The 20,376-nt window shown below is 25.0% G+C and overlaps 1 protein-coding gene across 1 annotated transcript; it reads left to right on the top strand.

Moving 5' to 3' along the window:
• The first annotated feature begins 4,502 nt into the window (after positions 1-4,502).
• LOC145832642 (phosphate-regulating neutral endopeptidase PHEX-like) lies at positions 4,503-19,890 on the top strand. Its single transcript, XM_082939942.1, has 21 exons — positions 4,503-4,592; positions 4,914-5,073; positions 8,350-8,503; positions 9,090-9,196; positions 9,505-9,570; positions 10,071-10,232; positions 10,510-10,593; positions 11,247-11,440; positions 11,823-11,882; positions 12,389-12,583; positions 12,870-12,997; positions 14,598-14,720; positions 15,082-15,178; positions 15,523-15,705; positions 15,988-16,150; positions 16,751-16,805; positions 17,246-17,448; positions 18,343-18,404; positions 18,808-18,909; positions 19,287-19,363; positions 19,791-19,890. The coding sequence occupies exons 1-21, from the start codon at positions 4,503-4,505 to the stop codon at positions 19,888-19,890; spliced, it is 2,565 nt and encodes an 854-aa protein (XP_082796068.1).
• Positions 19,891-20,376: the final 486 nt, after the last annotated feature.

Raw genomic sequence — 20,376 nt, 5'->3', positions numbered from 1 at the left:
AAAATTGTATATTTTACTAATTTTTTGTTATTTACCAGATAAATTAAGTTTAAAAGTTTTTTTGCACTACATTTTTTTAGAACCTCTAAATTTAAATAAGCTTAATTTCTATAACTTGTTAAGCAAATTAGAAGACAGCAACTAAACATTACCAATAAGATATAAATGTAAACTAGCCAATGAGTCTCAACAATATTCAGAGGGACTAAAATTTTTATAAGTTTAAACCTTTTTTTGAATTAAGAAAAAATAATTTGAAAATGTACTTTAATAATCCAATACTTTGTAAGCTAAAACTACATGTTCAGAACAATAAACAAAATAATTTAGTTAATGTTTTGAAAAATAAAGTTTTTAAAATTGAAACAGAGTAAACTAAAAATAAACTAATTAATGCTTTTGTTAGTTTTAGATTGTAAATTTTAAACCTTTTATATGAATAAAAGCATGTGCAAAGAACTACATATGAAATAAAAAGTTGTAAAGCATACACATACTTATTGTTTTTTTAACTTAAAATACCTAACTTTATAAAATAATTTTTAAGCTTAATATTGGTTGTGTATCACTTTTGATAACATGATAATTTTGTATTTTATTTGTAAGCTATTCTTTTTATTTATTTGTTTAAATTTTGTTTTGTATAAAATATCAAAAATTTATAAGTACCGTGTATGTAGTATAAAAAGCCAGTAGCATCTTAGTGAAAAAATTGTTATAAATTTTCATAAAACTAAATATTGTTTAAACATTTTAATACAATACTTATTTAGATTTATTGATATATAGAAATGTTTTTAGTTTATTTAAGTTAAACAAAAATTCAATTCATAATTTTTATTTTTGTGTTTCGAAGTAAGCTGAAGTTTTGCAGATAAGAAAAATCAGATATTCGCGTATTTTGAACATTTATTTGAAATAAATACGTTTTCGTAAAAATTATATGGAAGTTAAAATTCTTATTCAACTTAGACAAAAAACATCTAAAAGATGTGTTTTGCTTAGTAGACATGGCATTTTTTTGTTATTTTTAAACGAGTCTTTCTTCTGTTTAACATAACTAAAACTACTTTTTTTTGATAAACTTAATTAGTTTATTACTTAATTATATATAAGTTTATGCTTATGTTTATCCGTTTTTTATAGGAAAACACCATGGAAGCAAATAAATGCGGGTAGTAATAGCGGCTACATAAGTGAACAGAGGTTATTACTAAAAACCTAAACAAAAAATGTTATATCTATAAAACTAGACGAATCGTTTGAGATATTCATTGTCTAAACTGAATAAAAACGGGAAGCTCTGTTAATCAAAAAAACTTGTTTGTCTTCTTAGATTCAACAAGTATTTTTGTTGGACTTTTAGGTCATATAAAAGATATTTTTTGTTGCTTTTGTGCAAGTTAAAAAAAAAGTCACAAACACATAGCAAGACAAATCGTTTAGTTAGGATGATTTTTGTCTAAATTGAATAAAAATTGTAAGCTCCGGTAGTTTTTTACGAAAACGTCTTTATTGCAAATAAATGTTCAAAATACGCCAATTTTTGGTTTTGGTTATCTGCAAAACTCTAGCTTCCCGCGTTTTCGAAAGCTTGTTTTTTGGTTATGTTAACTATTAACCTACTATAGCAAAAATAAGTTTTTGTACCATAAAATGCTTATTAAAAGAGTTTTTTTTGCTTAAGCGATTTAATTTTGTTGCTGTTAGTAGTAAACTATTTTCATAAAAATCTCTAGTTGTGCATGTGTTTTAGTTTCGAACGTTTTAGAAAACTTTGCGTTTTAACATACAACTTCCAGAAAAGTACAAGAAAACTTTTGCCTTAAAACAGAGTTTTAAAAAAGGTAAACAACTACAAGTTTTATAATGTTTAATACAACAGAATTGTTTCAATTTTTTTTTTTTGCAAAAATGAAAACCATAAACTCATACTCTTATCCCATAGAATAAACATAGTTTTTTTAGTCACTGCAACTATTACATGTCAAGTTATAAAAAGTTGAGATCAAATTATAAAATTACGGATTTACTCAATTACTCTACTTATGGTAAAGTTTTTCTAAGTTCTATTGTTAAGAGAAAAATAATAAAAATTAAAATCGTGATGGAAATTTGCGGATATTGCAATTTATAAAGCGTGGGTTTTATACTGCTGAGTTTTTATATACAGCCGAGCTTCTATTGTTTTGTTTTAGTTGCTGTACTTTATTGAATGACAAACTTGCAATAAATTTGCATTTTTTTTTAAAGTTTATAAAGTTTTAGTCTGTTTTTAAATAAAAAAACACTGTTGATTTTTCATATGCAGCGACTACTTATAATGTTTTTGTTTAAATTTACTTTATTGAATATATTCGCAATGATATGAAAGTTTTTCCTTAAGTTTAGGCAGTTTCAGTCGATTTAAAAAATGTTTACTGTTGTGTTTTATATTCTGCTTGTGCTTGAATTTTTATTTTTGTTTTGACAGTAGCTGTGCTTAAATGAATTAAATTTATAAGAAAAAATTGTATTTGTTTACCTTAATTTGTCTTTGCTTTTAAAAATCTTACGGTTTTCGAGATTTTCATATTTAAGCATTAGACTAAAATTTAATTTTATAAAAAATTTTTTCAAGAATAGCTGCGCTTAATTGAATGCAATAATTTAAATTTTAAGTTATTTAAAAGTTTAATTTAATTCACTTCAATTTATCAGTTGTTTTTGTAGATGTTAGAGTTGTAAAACTTATTTATATACTTTTAGAATGTGATCGTTTTAATTTTTTTTACATTTAAGCTTTTTTTCTTTAACTTTAGCTTTGATTTGTTGAATAAAATGTTTGAGAAAAAATAATATTCTTTAAACTTTATGTATCATTACAGTCATAATTGTCAGAGAATTATTATTATTTTTTTTTTTATATTTAATTTTTATATTTATAATTACAACGTTTGAATTTTCATATCAAATTTATTTATTTCTACTGTTTTTGTTTTAAGAGTACCAGTGTTTTTTTTAAGGAAATATTTTTTATTTTATTTTTCATAGTTTAAGCAAATTTCACAGATGTGTAACTCACTTTTGTTTTTTAACAACAAAGTTGTTTATTTTTTCTATTGCCTATACTCTTATTTATACTGTTTGTTTTTGAAAAGCAGCTATGCTTTGTGAAAACAAAATTTTCAATAGATAAAAAGAAAAATGGAACGAAAAGTTTCTTCAATTTTTCATAGTTTTTATTCAAATTAGAGTTTTGCACTTTTTATGGTTTAAGAAAGTATTAAAGGTTCGAAATGTTGGTAATACTTATTCTTCTTAGTATCTTTTGTTTATAACTAAAAACAAGTTTTGCTGTGAAGAAAGTAAAGCTTGAACGGAATTTTTAGATTTTAACTCTTTGTTTATTTTCTAATAGAATTTAGAGCTGTTGACCTCTAGTTTGTTTTTTAGATTAAGACTAAGTTATATTAACTAATAAAACTCATCAATTTCAAGTAATTAAATGTCAAAGTAAGTGTTTTATTAGTACAACAGTAAAAAATAAAAGTTAAAATAAATTATCATCCGATTTAAATGTAAAAAACATCGATTATTAAGATAATTGATTAAAGCGTCGTAGTAACATATTTTATAGTTTTTCAAAATGAAAACTTACTTTTACTCTATTTAAAGCAACTACCTTAGGTAAAGTTTATTGAAAGGAATTTTTGCACCATTATTTTTACCTATTTCAATATTTACTTTCTCTGGACTATGTATGAACAAAATAAAGTACATGTAAATTAATAATATACATCAATGTTTAGTTTAGACCTTGTGTTGAAGTTGTTATTGCAATTACGTTTTTCAACACATGCATATGTAATATGTATGGACAAAATTAAAGAAGTATTGATATTTAAGACTTGGTAATAAAGTTGCTTTTACTGTTATTGTTATCATGTTGTACTTATTACGTATTATGTATGAACGAAATTAGATATTAAATCATTTAACTGTAGTTTAAAGTAAATATAATGTTTTTGACCTTGTATTGAAGTACTTTTTAGTATTATTAACTTAAAAATTATGAACTTATCATGTGTTATGTACGGATGAAACTATATATAAATACTAATATGTTATACTTTGTAATAAACTAGTTATTTTGTTAATTTAACAATCATGTTCTTATTGTGTATTATGTATGAACGAAGTTAAATATTAAGTTACTTAACTGTAGTTTAAAGTAAATATGCATATTAATGTTTTAGACCTTTTATCGAAGTTATTTTTATAATAATTAATTTTACAACTATGAGCTTATCATGTATTATTTACGGATGAAATTAAATGTATATATGTTGTATATATGTTAATATTTCAGACTTTGTAATGAGATTGTTAATATTTTTATTCTTATCAACATGTATTTATGTATTATGTATGAAAATAAATGTATATATGTTAATATTTCAGACTTTGTAATGAGATTGTTAGTACTTATTTTGTTATCAACATGTACTTATGTATCATGCATGGATGAACGTCCTGACTCAGAATTTGATTCGGAATTTTCTGAAATGAATGTTGTTATGAGGCAACTTGAATACCAGAGTCATGACAATGTAAGTTTTTTAATATTTATTTGTAAACTTTAAAAGTTTTAATAGTATTTTAAAACATTTCCAATATCAATTCGAATGTTATTATTTTTACTATTAAGTTAATAGTATTTTAAACTATCATTTCATAGATATTATTTTATTATCTTTTGATATATAATATTTTTTTTGTTTTCATTAATAAATGTTTTTTCTAAAAACTGTAAATTTAGTATCTAAAAATATTTGTGATTAATCTTAAACTAAAACATATACTAAGATACAGCAAAAACAACTATATTTTAACTATTTCTCACTGTAACCAAATTTAAACTTGTTTTTTAGAAACCAAACAAAACAAAGAGGAATGATTTCAATTTAAGAGACGAGCTCAATTCAGTTATTGAAGATTATGAGAATAAAAACAGAAAAGACAATTTCGAAGCTCACGACTTCACCGATTTGAAAGATTACAATGAAAAGAAAGGCAAGAAAGATATTTCAGGTTTTGAGAGTTTTCTGTGTACAGTTATTATTGATTGTAAGTTTTTCGTTAAAGTTTACACAAAATCTTATATGACTTACTTTAAGTTGTAACTTTAAAAAAATAAATTATTTTACATTTCATAGCAAATAAAACTTTATTTAAAACCCATTTTTCAAGCTATTTGATACAAAAACAAAAGTGTAATATTTTAATCAATTATATTTCTTAAAATTATTTAATTATTAAACACTTAGTCAGGTTGAAAACAGTAAAATCTGTCACCAGCCTAAAGTTTTGAAAATAAAAAGTTTTTTTGTCATAAAGTTTGAAAAATACTTAAAGTCCTTTAAGTTTTGTAGTTTACAAAATTATAAAAACTTGACAGCATATAACTAAAGTTCCGCATCTTATTTAATTATATAACTATGAACTTCATACCATATTTCCATTATTTTAAAAACAAAAAAAAGTTTATATAGTAAAATATTTTCTTCTTTAAACAGACTAGCTGACATAAAATTCCACTATAACGAAATCAACGTTGTTTATATTGTACAAATATTGTCTTTTTATAATATATCTGGACCTGTTTTGAATTACTAACCATTTAGTTTCAGGTTCAAAGTGTTTATTAACAGGTTTACAAAAGTTGTTACCCATGCTTAGTCAAAATCACAATAAAGTTGTAAATTTTGTGTTAATTTAGTTTTTATTACATAAAATGCTTTTATCAATAAATAGCATCAATGAAAGTAGTTGTATTTTTTTTTATTAAGTATGATTTTAATTAGTACCAAATAGTTTAAAAACTAATTTAAAATAAAATTATTAAAAAAATAGTACATTAATTTCAAAAGGAAAGAGTTTTAATAAAAAAATAAAAAATGTTAACCTAAATTTCTCAACGAGCTATTCAAGTTCACTTACAAGACTCTTTCTTAACAAAAAAAGAATAAAGTTGTAATTTTAGCTAGTTTTAAAAAGTTAAACAAAAAAGTATTAAGTTAATTTAGAAAATTTTTTAAACCATAAAGCTTTTACTGCTTTTATAACTACTAAAAAATAATTTCTTGAGTTGTTACCTTTACTCATATACAAATGTTAAGACAGTTTTTATTAACATCCATTTTTGATTCTTTTGAAGTTCAGTATTATGATTGTAATATGAATATTTAAGTTTTTCAACTTTTTTATACCAAAATTACTTTAGGTTTAAAAATGTGGATGTTGTAAATAGAGTGAAAATAACTTCATTGTCGAATTAAGACTATGTTGTTTACTTTAAAAAATATGCATTTGTAATAAGTAAAACAAATGCTAAGAATAAAATACACTGTAAACAAATAAGTTATCAACTAGTTACAAATGCTTAGGTTTCCCATAGAACAAAATAAAGTGAATGTTATAACCAAGTGACAAAAACAACCAAACAAATATCTTAAAGCTAATTTGTAACAAACGTTTTTGGTTGAAACAAAACTAAACTGACTTGTGTATAAACATTAAAAAGATATTTTATAATTCTCTTAAGTATATTAGTTAATTTACGAAAAGTTTATGAAATTTCACAGTGGGGCTATTTCCGACGTTCATAGAACATATATTACGATCACGTAAGTTAAAATTAATAATTTTTAAATTTAAATTTTCATTGAGAGACATGCAGTTTAGTTCGATTGTATCATGGACAGTATGCTTTGAAGTAATATTATTTTTTTAGCCGTGATTTGTATACGCGTGAACTCATGTGTATTGTAATTCATTTAGAAAAGCATGGACTTTTAGAGAAAATGTACCTATTAAAAAAAAAACATTGTTTGAATAAAAAACAATTATGAATCAATTATAAAATTCTTTTCTAAATTTTTCTAATTAAAAGTAAATTTGCTTAGTTTAAAACCAATTTCGTTTATTTAGTAAGTTCAGTGTCAAAACAATATAAGTTAGTTAAAATCATTGTAATCTGTAGTAAATATATTGATTACTTTTTCTTAATGATTTATAAAACGCTCTACTATTTCTAAATAAAAAAGTACTTTTTTGCTTTGAGATTTGGAATCATTATTTTTTGGTTATTGTTTTAATTTAGATTTTGCATTTGTTGTACTTTTAGTTTGTTACTAGTTTAAAAGGACATCATTATGTATGCTGTTTTTAAATATATAACAAACTTTTAAATTTCCTTCTCGAAAAGACTATATAATACTTTCATTCTAACATATTCTAATATTTAGAGCTTTAAACAATACTTAGGACGTGTATAACAAAAATAGTTTAAGCTAAAAAGCTCTTTTTGAAGCTTTTTACGCATTGCAGAAAAAAAAAAACAGCCTGTATGTATTTTATAAAAGCAAAATAGTTAGTAAAACTTTTTTTTAATATGTTAATCCAAATTTCTGTAAAAACGAAAAACAAGTTTTGTTCGTGAAGTGAGTTTTATTAAAGTTTTGTTTGTAGTACTTGATTAATTAGTACTTAAAAGTTTTTTTTTCCTAAAACATTATGCTTTTTACAAGCTGAATTATATAAAGATTTCTAGATTTAAGTTAAAACGTACAAAATACTTATATTTTAAATTAAAATGGTGTTTTAATATCCTATTCAAAGTTGAGTCAAAATTTTTATGTGTTAAAGCAACTTATTTTGATAGATTTTTATCTTAGCTGTATATAATTAAGTTATAAAAACAATTAATGTTTAATGTAATCAGGGTAAAATGCTTAAAAAGTTTTTAATATGAGCTATTCATAAATTAGTCATCTGTAAGATTGATGCATGCTTGATTATTTTAGTTTAAGTTTATATAGCTTCAAAATAATTAAAATTTTATAATCCATAGCTTTTTTCATCATACTACGTTGATAGATAACAAAAGATAAACTTATTCAATTTTGACTATACAGCTAAAATTTATATTAAGATAGTTTTGAGTCATTAACAAATAAAATTTGTATGTCTGATTTTTATTTTCATTTTGTCTAGTTGATTGTAAACAAAACATAAAATGTATAAACATTATTTTTTAACTCCTTTTCAGTTAGTTATATTGAATTTTAAAATATCAAAGTCAAAATATTATTCTTTTAAGATTCTAATGTATTATCACACAGTTTTTGATATGTATTTATCACAAATTAAGTATGTCTGATTTTTATTTTCAATGTAACTAATTCAATGTAAACAAAACTTTAAGTACATAAACATTATTATTAACTCTTTTTTAGTTTGTTATATCAACTTTTAAAGTTTCAAAGTCAAAAGTATTTTTCTTACAAGATTCTACTGTATTATCAGTTTTTGGTCAGTCACAACACGAGGTCTCAAGAACAAGGATCCGGTGTCCGAGATTACAAAGATCATCGAGAAGTCAAACGATAAAATGCGAGGATTTCGATGGAGAACTTGGAAGTGTGACCGCTTGCCAAGTTTCTTGCGGAGTGAGTGGCAGGTAAATTTGTTGTTTTAAATTGATTTTTTTTTATCCTTTTAACGACAATTAAACTATATCTTAATTAATAATAATTTGGAAGTGTCTTTTTTATTTATTTTGAAGTGATAGTTGAGATAACATTCATAACTTTTACTTCAAAATGTAAAACATGAAAAAGTTGATACTTAGTATTCAATAGTTATTTAGAGCTAAATTAATCAATTTTTCTCTAAAAGATTAGATTCAGGATATAAAAAAATCGAAATAGTTAATCTGAAAATTGTTGATACAACTTGCTAAAATGCTTAATATGAAAATTAGCTTTTATACTGAAGCATATAAACATTTTATTAACACTATCTTTGTCTACAATACTACTTTTTAATGATTTATAAAATAAAATAATAAAGTTTATGGTTATGTAAAACAAAAAAAATCTTGAGCTCACTTCAATTTTAAAACTAAAATTTTAGTAATTTTCTCAAATAAATCCAAACTTTCATACTAAACTCACATATGCTTCAATTAGTACTTTAATTTGTAAAAGTTTAAAAATATGCTTAATCTAACATGTACCTATAAAAATATTATTTTTTTCATACAGTACACAATCTTCTTACACGTCTTACGAAGTTTGCGGTAAAGAAACAAAATACAGATGGTCTTACGAGTTAAGAGGATACAAAACACCACAACAAGCCTGTATTAGAGGTAAAAGTTATACATTTTATTGCTAGTTATAACTAAAATTAAGTAGATTAACTTTCACTAACAAGTTAACATGTTACAAAACTCCTTATTTTTATTAGAATTAAATTTAGTGATCTATAACAGACATTTAATTAATAAATCATTTTAATAGACTTGTTGGTAGTAAGATGGTCATTTTTGCAATTTTTAAAGTACAACAAAAAATTTATTCAAGTTATTTTTAAGCTTTTTTAAAACTTAAATAGATAAAAACGATTAAAGTTTAAAAACTATGGCTTGAACAAATCTAAATAAGATATAAATTATAGATGCAATCAAATTTGAAAGACTTCATGATACAAAGCCGTGTACAACGAAAGAATGTTTTGAAACTGGTTAGATGTTTGACTATAATTTTTTTTGAATAATTAGAGTGAAAAATTAAATCTTAGTTTCAAATATTGTTACATATTGAGAAAATATATAATTTAAAATACGTAAAAGTAAATTAAAAATTTTTGACTTTTTAATACATAACTGTTATTCATAGTGAATCTTAAATTTTTTATCAGTTAATTTTAAAGCGTTCATTTAGGCAAGTTATCTGAAAACTTAAAAAACAATTATAGCAGTTAAAAAAAAAACTGTTTTATTTTTAAAGAACGATATAGTTTGAAAAAGTAAATTTCAACAAAAGGAAGTTAAAATTGTTTGTAAACTTTGTTTTTACTTGATTGTTTGTTTTATAGGTAACACATAGTATAACATAACTATTTTGAAACCGTATACTATACAAACATCATAAATTACACAATCAAATTTTATAATGATTTATACATAGTAACAAAATAAAGATATATAGTAAAAAAATTAGTAACAAAAATGCATCATTCAGCTGCCTACTACACAAACAAGATTGATTACACAGTAAACCCTTGTGACGATTTTTACAAATACGCTTGCGGGAGATGGTTGAAAGAATCTAAAATACCCCATCATAGAATGTCAATTTCAACTTACTCTGTTATCAGGGACAGAGTTAAATTGGAACTTGCAGGTATTATAAGTTTATCAAATGATATTTTCTTTTTTGTTACATATATTAACTGTTAATTATAAGCAATAAGTTAACTTTTTTTTATATTTAAGCTTCCATTACCTTATTACTAAAAGTATTTTTGCTAAACGTTTGTCGAAAAAGTATTTGTTTTATAAAAGTTTTATTGAAAAAAAAAAGATTTCAACCTTTGAAATTTAGTTTTACAGAATAGCTTATTAATACAATCAGATTTTTTTAACTTCACACATAAACTAGTTATTTTTGTTGTTTTTAGGTCTTATGAATTCGAGAGAGACCAAAAAAGATATAAGTGCTGTTATCAAAGCGAAAGAAATCTTTAAATCCTGTATGAACACAAGTAAGTTATTAAAATACTTCATTTATTTAATCTTACAATCATTAAATAGTATACATATAATTAACATAACTTTATTTGCTCCTTAATAGATATGACATATATTTTTTAAAAGAACACTTTTAATTCTTATCTTTTAATTTTTTTCTGCCAGGCTTAAACAACTCTTTTTGAGTTTTTATTATTTGATATATAAAAGGAACTTTAAAAAAGTAAAACAATCTCAAAAATAAAACTATGCTTTATTGATTTTTTGAAACTTGCTTTTGAGCATTCTTTGATTATCTTATTTTTACAAATTCATATTCTATATAAATGATTTATACCACAGATTTAACGCCTTTTAACGTTACATCTTACAACAAGATTTATATTAAGTTAAGTGGAATATGTAAATAAATTTATTAACTAAAACAATTAAGCTGTATTTCACTTGAACAAATCTATTTTTTAACTGTTATTCAATCAACACAAAATACTTTTTATATATTATCAAATTGTTTAAAATTTATTACTTAGATCTTAAAATCTTTATCATTTTATAAATTCTGTTCTGATAAAATCTCGATAATTTTTCTTCTTATACCTACATAAGTAGAGAATTTTTATTGTTAACTTTACAACTTAAAACTTTGTATTATCTTTTTTTTTTTCAGAACTAATTGAAATGAGGGGCAGCGGTCCCCTTCTCAACCTGCTCCGTGGCGACCTCGCGTGGCCAATCCTGGGCACGGACCCGTGTTGCGGTGGCAGGTTGCTTAGTGACACCATAGCAACGCTGAGGAGGTTCAACAACGACAACCTGATGCGGTTCGAGGTGATTGAGGAGGGGGAATACTACATCATGGCTGTTAGTTGCCATGGTGATGTGTTTGATATGTTGCTATATAGATATGTTGCTATGGTGATATGTTGCCATGGTGATGTGTTGCTATGGTGATATGTTGCCATAGTGATATGTTGCTATGGTGATATGTTGCCATGGAAGCACGTTTTCTTGTGATGATTACAAATAGTAACCTTTGTTTGTTCTAAATAATGAACCTGTGTATAATGTGGCAATGTTTAATGTTCAAAAACTTTCACCTTTCTTGTTTGGAACACCAAGTAGTTTGAAATAAAAATAACTCGACTGAATATATACTTGAAATCAGATACACAAAGTTGATGTTTGTTATATCTAAGTTATATTTAAGTAATAAGTTATAAAACAAAAACTTATTTATTTACAGATATACAAAGGAGGTATGGCGATGAACAACGCTGTTTACACGAGTGACAGATATAGTGAGGTTAATAAAAAATGTATATATAAATTTAATTTATTATTAATATGAATAATGCTGTTTACACAAGTGACAGATACAGTGAGGTTAATAAAAAATGTATATATAAATTTAATTTATTATAAATATGAACAATACAGTTTAAACAAGTGATAGATACAGTGAGGTATATAGTTTATAAAAAAAAAACACCACCAATAAAAGATTCAAATGATTAATTAATAATTAATAAAGCATTTACCTTTTTTATATCTTAATTTTTTTCAATATTCTTCCTATAAATGGTTTTAAATCAAACACATACGTTTATTTGCACCAAGTATTACTTTTAAAAGTAAACATTTTAAACAGTTGTAACTAATAACGTAATATTTTATGTGTTATTTGAAAAATAATTCCTGGTAAGAAAAACGTTCTTCGAAATCATGGCAGAAACAGAACTTTACCTCTTTAATTTCTAATACTTTTATATGTATTTATTTAATGTTTTTATTTCTATGACACAATTCTAGGTTAGAAAAGCGTACTTTCGAATGATTGCTGAAACAGCTTTGCATTTAAACGCAGACAGTAAAACAGTTTTGAGAGACATTGAAGATCTTGCGAGATTCGAAAGAGAACTGGTTGGATTATTAGAGGAAGAGTATGAGGATAAAGAAGAATATTTCAAACTGAAAGATATCGATAACGAGTTTAAAAATAGTAAGGTTAGTTAAAAACTTGAATTTCAAACTGAAAGATATCGATAACGAGTTTAAAAATAATAAAGTAAGTTCAAAATTTCAATTTTTTTATCTACTTATGTTTACTTACCAATAATTTTTTTACCAATTGAAAATTAATTAACAAAACTTAAACTAATTTAAACAGCTAAGTATGCTTTAAATTAATAATATAATCAACAAATAAAAAAACAGATTAAACTTTGAAACTTTTTTTAACCAAAAGTTTACAGATTTTTGCTACAGAAATCAAATGTCTAAACTTAAACAGATAAATTTTGGGAGGCTGTTCAGGAAGATGATATTGGAACAGAAAATAACTGACAACTTTAAGGTGAAAGTTAAAAATGTTAGATGGCTGAAAAAGTTATTGGCGTTAGTCGATGAAACGCCTACTAGGTAAAAAAAAAGGAAGTTGATATTTGTTATTGTTATAACTCTTTTAAAAAAACTATTGACTGAGTAAATTTATATAAAGTTTAACTATTATTAGATTTTCCAAAACTGTATCTGTAACAGCTATTTTCCTTAAGCTGTATTTTTTTATTGTATCTGTAAAGCAAAAATAAAAGTTTCACTTGTTAAAAGGCTTTGTTAAAACTTGCAGCACTATTTATCGACATTAATAAATTCTGGAACATAAGTGATCAGTAATTATACAATTAGTTACACAAAACACACAATTTCAAAAACACTAAATATATTTCGAGCAATTCTTTTCAGTAGAGTACAATGCTAACATATAATAAGATTTTATACCTTTTTAAAGTAACCAAGTAATCAAGTAGTCATAAAGTTATCAAGAGATTAATAAAAGACAAAAGCAATTAGTAACAGTTAAAATTTTAAAAAGTCCATTTTTGTTATAATTGATCTACAGTAAAACTAAACGTAAATAAAAACAATCCTTAAAAAATATTACGAAAATAAAGAAACAGTATAGTCAAAATCTTTTTGCTTACATAAAACAGGTTTCCTTAACAAAATACAAATGGCTTCTAATTTAATCAAATCGAAAACATTACTACAAATTTTAATAATTTTAAATCTTTCTATACTATAATTGTTTGCACAAGTTGGATTATTAACTAAATGTTCTGAAATAGATGAACGTTTAGATTCTTTTAAAACCTTTACCGGTATATCATCTTTCTTATCTGACAGGCAAAATTCTCTACACATTTTGGTATGTGTTCTTTTATTCTCTTCCTAAGATGTCTAGTCGTTAATCCAATATAACTTGCTGTACAACAGCAACTGTACTGGTAGATTACCATACTTTTATTTAATTTTGATACTGGATCCTTACCACCTGGTGTTAATAGTGGCTTAGAGGTAAAAACAACTCTAGGTTTTGCTTTTGTCTTTATTGCTTTTGTCTTTTGTTAATCTCTTGATTATTTTATGATTACTTGGTTACTATATAAGTGTGTAAAACCTTGTTATTTGTTATCATTGTACTCTAATGAAGAGAATTACTCGAAATATATTAGTGTTTTTGAAATTGTGTGTCTTGTGTAACTTATTGTATATTAATAAATTTGTGAAAAATTAAGATTAAACAATTAAATTTAAATAATGTTTACATAATAGTTAAATAAATTGAGTTAAGTTCTTAAAAGTACTATAGAGCTGTATTGTAGTTTAAACTTTTTATTCTTTTTAGGTTAAAATAAGTTAACAGTTTCAATTGTTGTAAACGACGTTGTTTGATATAGTTGTGCAACATGTTAAAATAATTGTATAAATTGAGTTATCGTTTTTATGTTTGCTTGTACTGAAAAACTACTTTATTTTATTACATATTTAAAAAAAAAAAAATAACTTAGACAAGAAGGTCTTTGTAAATTTTAATAAAAACCCAACTATTTTCGTTGCATACTATATTGAACACAACTTCTTTTTAAAAGCTGTGATGATTGATACAAATCTATTTTTAGTAAGTGTGTCAGTATTTTCAACATATCCAAATGTTTTAAATTTTTTTTTTTTTCACCAGAACAATACTGAACTACGTAATATGGAGGTTTGTCAAGCACAGACTCTCATCTCTGGGATCCAAATTCAGATCTGAGCTGCTCAAGTTCAGGACTTCCTACGGAATAAGAAGTCAGACTCCAAGGTTGGAAAAAATTTTTCGTTAAGTTGTTTACTTTGTTCACAAAAAACCTGGAAGTAAATGTTGTTTCTTTACACTCCTTTTGTAGTTAACATTTGTATGAGTATAATTTTATTTAATTTACTTTTACTTTAGAGATCGCATACTTCCATATTTACTTGTATACATTTGAAATAGAATAAAATGTTTTAAAAAAATCAAAAAATGTTAGTTTTCCGATAGCAGTTAACATTTGTTTCATTAATCAATTGTTAATAATCATAAGTTGCCTAACATCATAAACCTATAAAGTCAGTTTTCAACGTTAACGAGTTAAGTTTCATTAATAATGTATTTTGAAAGTATATCAATAACAACTTCACAGATGGAAGACCTGCAGTGAACAGATCATAAAAGGGTTGCCAGTAGTAACGGGTCATCTTTTCATTACCAAGTATTTTGACCCCAACAAGAGACAAGCTGTAAGTTTATTTTTAGCATCTTAAAAATTACAAGTTCATTTGCTTTAACTCCAATTTAGTTTAAATAATTATTACTTCAAAGTTTAGTATCAATAAGTTATGATGAATTTTTATAAGCGTGAGTTACAGCTTATTTTGAAAAGTAAAAATTATTTTTTTTTATTTTAGTTTTAGTATTCAGAATATAGCATTATGGTATAGTTATTAAATTTAATAATAATTAATTTTAATTTTTCATGGTTTCAGCCATAGTATTGTTCATTGTGTTGCAAATTTAAATCAATATACAGTCTAAAAAAATGTAATTTCAGTTTTCAAATGTTAATACAAATAACTCTTCACAGGCAGAAATATTGTTCAAGAATGTTCGTAAGGGTTTCATTTACAATTTGGAGCACGAAGTGAACTGGATGGACGCGCAGACCAAGGAAAAAGCGCGGGAAAAAGCGAAAAACATCCGGGGTTTCATCGGATACAACGAGCAACTTTATAACAACGTGACGCTTATTAATGAAGAAATGAAAAACGTAACTTTTTTTATTTTTCTGTTTATAAATAATTTATCCGGGGTTTTTATACAAGAAAAAACTTAACAAAAATCATTAAAAAAACATCAAAGTTTTACTCGGATAAAATGAGCAAAATAACAACAATGTGATTAATAAAAGTTGAAAATCTAGTTTGATTTACATTTTGTTTTACTTTATCTATAAAATATCCAAGTCTTATATTTTGGCGCTGATCAGCGAAAATGTGTATTTTTTTTTTTGTACAAATGAAATGAACTAACTTTTTTTTGTAAACAACAGTTATACGCAACCTCTACAAACTACTTCAACAACACTCTGAACATCCTGCAACATTTCGCCACCAAGCGATTCAACCTCCTCAACAAGAAGTTCCACGAGGTGGCGTTTAAGTCGGTGCCGTCAACCGTCAACGCGTTCTACAGCCCCTCAAAGAACGCCATGAGTTCGTTTTGTTGATATTTTTTATATAAAAAGTTTATATTTTTGTATGACCACACCTAAACTATATATTCGAAAGATTCAATATGTTTTTTTGTTGATGTTTTTATATGAAAAGTTATAAGTTTCTGTATGAACAGACATAAACCATGTATTTTTCTTTAGTTGTTATTTTCCTTTTCTACAGTCCCTCGAAGAACGCCATGAGTTCGTTTTGTTGATGTTTTCTCATATGTACTTAATTTTGAAAACTGACTTGTATTTTCTGCTTATAGCACATATATATTTATATTGTTACATGTTATATGTGTATATATAGATATAAAGTTGTATGAACATACACAAACTATATATTTTTCTACAACCCTTCGAAAAACGACATGAGTTTGTTTTTCTAAAGTATTTGAATTTGAAATAAATTTGGATTTTTTCTTATAAATGGGTTGTGAGCATTATTTTATTGATAGTCATATGAAACTAAACAGTACATACTTGCTTATTTTATTATTTCAAGTAAAAGTTGAAAAATGAAGTAGATTTATTATCATAATCCGGTATTAAAAGATAACTTAGTTTTTTATTTTATCAAAGTATTTATTAACAGTTTTGCCAGCCGGTGAGATGCAGTATCCGTTTTACTGGGGAGACAAATTTTTGAGGTAAACTTTTTATAAAAATTATAAATTTTAAAACCAAACTTTTTTTCACTTAGTTTAATTGTTGTGTTTGTAAATTCACGTTTTGGTAGGCAGTTCATGAAGAAGAATATCGAAATCGTAAAAGTTTCATCCATGGTTACTAATTGTAGTTTATTCAATGAGCAAAACGTTTTATCTTGATTAAGTTGACTCTTTAGAAAAACAACAAAGCAAAACCTTTTAAAACTAGACTTATTTTTATAATTCTGTTACCATTAAGTCTTATTTTAAGTTAATGAGCAAAAGAAAATAAAAAAACTATATTGGTATTCTAAAAACAAAAAAAAACAAAATAAACTGTTTTGTAAGGTAAAAAAAAAGGCTACACAAAGTTTTTTAAATCTAAGTCAATCTAAGTTTATTGTCATGAAAAATTACTTAATTTGGTAAATTTAACCCAGAGTGTTCCAATTTGGGGCTATCGGGACCATTCTGGGCCACGAGGTCACGCACGGGTTCGACAACACGGGGAGGAAGTACGATCTCCATGGCAACAGGAAGAACTGGTGGACCCCAAGCAGCTTGAAGGAGTTCAACAAGAGGATAAAGTGCATTCAGGATCAGTATTCTAACTACTACTACAAGGCTGCCGAGATGCATGTTAGTTTGTGGTTTAGGGGATTTTTAAGTCTATTTTTTGAGCTTTAAGTCATTACGAAGCTTAACATTTCCTTTAATTAGAAATACTTACTAAACAGTTTAAATTATATTGTTAATGATTTTTTAATTTTAACTAATTTTTTTTAGTGAGTTTATTGAATTTTAAACACCACAAAGCTTGTTATTCTCTTTAGCTATAAAAACTTACTAAACTTTTGTAATTATATATATATAAAAAGTTTGTACAGAATCAGTATTCTAATTACTATTTCAAACCTGCATATGTGCTTTTTTTTGTTTGTTGGGTTTTTCGAACATTGTTTTAGTAAGAGGTAATTTAAGCCTGTGTAGATTTCTAGATTAGTTCTACAAATATACAGAAATTAAAAAAAGTCTTTTATTTATGTTTAAAAGTTTATCGTATTTTAGGCTTGTATAGATTTCTAGATTAGTATTCTAATTGTCAATACAAAGATACAGAAGTGTAAAGAAAGGACATGTCCCTTGTTGTCGTCTATCAAACTTATTAATGTTTATAACAGACTTAAAAGTTAAAAAAATGTGTTTACTATAATTAAGTTATTTAACATCATTATTTTAATTAGTGCTACAAGAATGCAAAAATGCATGTAAGTTTTCTAAGTTATATGACATTTTGTATAGTTTTGTCTCTTGTGATTGAGCTTAATTTAGAGCAGGGGTTGGTAAGCTGCGACCCGCGAGGGTCAAAAGTGCAAAAATGCATATTCATCCAGCAAATGAGGTATTAAATAGAGCTTAGTAAGAGTTTCTTTAAAATTTTGCAGAAAGTTTATTCAAAGTTTAAAGATTAAAGTTCTTCCTATGTTTTAAAAAGAGATTTAAGTGTTTTTATATAAAAACTTTTCCAAACAGATAGACGGTTTGAAATCGTTGGGAGAGAATATTGCTGATGTTGGAGGGATCAGAAACTCACATCAGGTTTTATGCTTTGTTAAATTATTTATTTAAACAAATAAACAACTGTTAGCTAATAATTATGTGTAAGTTCACACCAAGTTTGTAAGTAAAAAAAGTCAAGTACAGAATCTTGGTTATTATTTTTGTACTAATAAGGTTTTACATTTAAAATGCTTAACAAATATAAATACATAGCATAAATTATTGAGATTTTTGAACCGCTTGGAGTTTAGCAACTTTTAATTAATTAAAATTACAAAAGATAGCTAACTGTATTTACCTCAAGTTTTGTTGAGCGACTTAATATATAAAATTATGTACTTGCTTATTTGTTAGCTAACTTTTACTGAAAGTCGCACTAAATTTATACTAAAATCTCTCTCTGGGTAAGACAAAAAATAATGCGCTTAAAATACTTATTTAGGGATACAAGTTCTGGCTGCAATCTGAAGGACTGAAAGGAGAAGATAGAGAACCATCTACAGGTCTTACCAATGATCAGATGTTCTTTGTAGGATTTGCTAATGTGAGTAGTATAGATTTATATTTTAATATATGTGTGCTTGTTTATATATTTTTAAAAACTAGGTACAGGTCTTACCAATGACCAGATGTTCTTTGTTGGATTTGCAAATGTAAGTAGTTTACAAGACTGTCTTTAACACGAAACTATGAAGGTAGTTTTCGACAATTGTGCATTCACATTTAATATTCTGCGGCATGAAAAACCATAATAATTTATGTACATCTTATTTGATAATTGTAAGTAAAAATAAAAATCAAGTTTTTCGAGTATGGCAGTAACTTTAGGGTTAAAGACTATTATTAAAAAAATGCTCACATGTTTTATTTTTGTATTTTTCATTTGCTAAACATATGTTATCAATGTATTATTCTCCACAGGTGAGATGCGCAAAAGAGTTGCATTTTGCGGCAGAAGAACATTTGTTAGAAGACGTTCACAGCCCTGGCAGATACAGGTATAAAATTTAATTTATACATAAATTTATATGCTCTTTATATACTATAAAACTGTTGATTTATACTTGTTTATGCTGAAAAACAAGTACTAGTAGTTAAAAACTGGTGTATATAAAATAAGTCAACATTTTTGTAAAACATTTTTTAGAAGGCGTTTACAGTCCAGGTAAATACAGGTATTAATAATTTTTCATTAGTAATTAAAATAAATTAAAACCAAAATAATTTGACATTTTTAATCAAAATCATTAAGGTTTAGAAGAAAAAATAAAGGCTAGTTTTTTTTGTTACTTTAATATAATGTGTTAAATAGATAACCAAAGTAAGTTTAGCACTCTTAAAAGTATCTTAAACCTGGTATAAAAAAAAATTTTACATGTTAATCAAATAAAAGTTTAAATATAAAACGCTTATATATTTTCACAGGGTCATAGGATCACTTCAGAATTTTGAGAAGTTTTCAGACGCATTCAACTGTCCTGCAGGGTCTTACATGAACCCGAAGAAAAAGTGTTTGTTATGGTGATGCACTAGAAAAATATTTATTTATTAGTTTTATTAATTTAACTGGTTCTAAAATCAATACACTTCTACGAAATTATTTATTAACAAAAAGTTTCGATACCAAAACATTTACTCAATTTTCAATTAATAAGTGCAATATGATTAACTTATATATATTTACCTCAAATTTCTATTTATTGAATAACTTATGTTGCAATTGTCTTTTGTACTTGTTTATTGTAATTTAAATTTGTTGCATAACTATGCAAGTAGTTTTTGATTTTTATTCGAATCAAATAAAAAGTAACATAAAAAATGTTTATGTTTTATTTAGCTGCTTAAAACATGAATTCAATGCTTTAAGATAATATAAATGTAACTTTAAAAAGCTAAAAAAATTATTGGTCAACCATAGCATTTTTTAACGCTTTTGTTTGTCTTTACTTATAAAATATCTTATTTTATAAGCTACCAGACAAAAGTAAAAAATTCACTAACTAATTACAAC

The sequence above is a fragment of the Thalia democratica genome, chromosome 3, assembly GCF_965202585.1.
Source record: "Thalia democratica chromosome 3, ktThaDemo2.hap1.1, whole genome shotgun sequence".
NCBI lineage: Eukaryota > Metazoa > Chordata > Thaliacea > Salpida > Salpidae > Thalia > Thalia democratica.
Note: the sequence above shows the minus strand (reverse complement) of the source record. Positions and strands in the feature narration are given on the sequence as shown.

Excerpts from the sequence above, each read along its gene's own strand:
- LOC145832642 (XM_082939942.1), top strand. The coding sequence starts at position 4,503 with ATGGATGAACGTCCTGACTCAGAATTTGATTCGGAATTTTCTGAAATG. Across the intron at positions 10,233-10,509 it reads AGTTAAATTGGAACTTGCAG|GTCTTATGAATTCGAGAGAG; the intron begins GTATTATAAGTT and ends TGTTGTTTTTAG. Across the intron at positions 15,179-15,522 it reads ACCCCAACAAGAGACAAGCT|GCAGAAATATTGTTCAAGAA; the intron begins GTAAGTTTATTT and ends AACTCTTCACAG.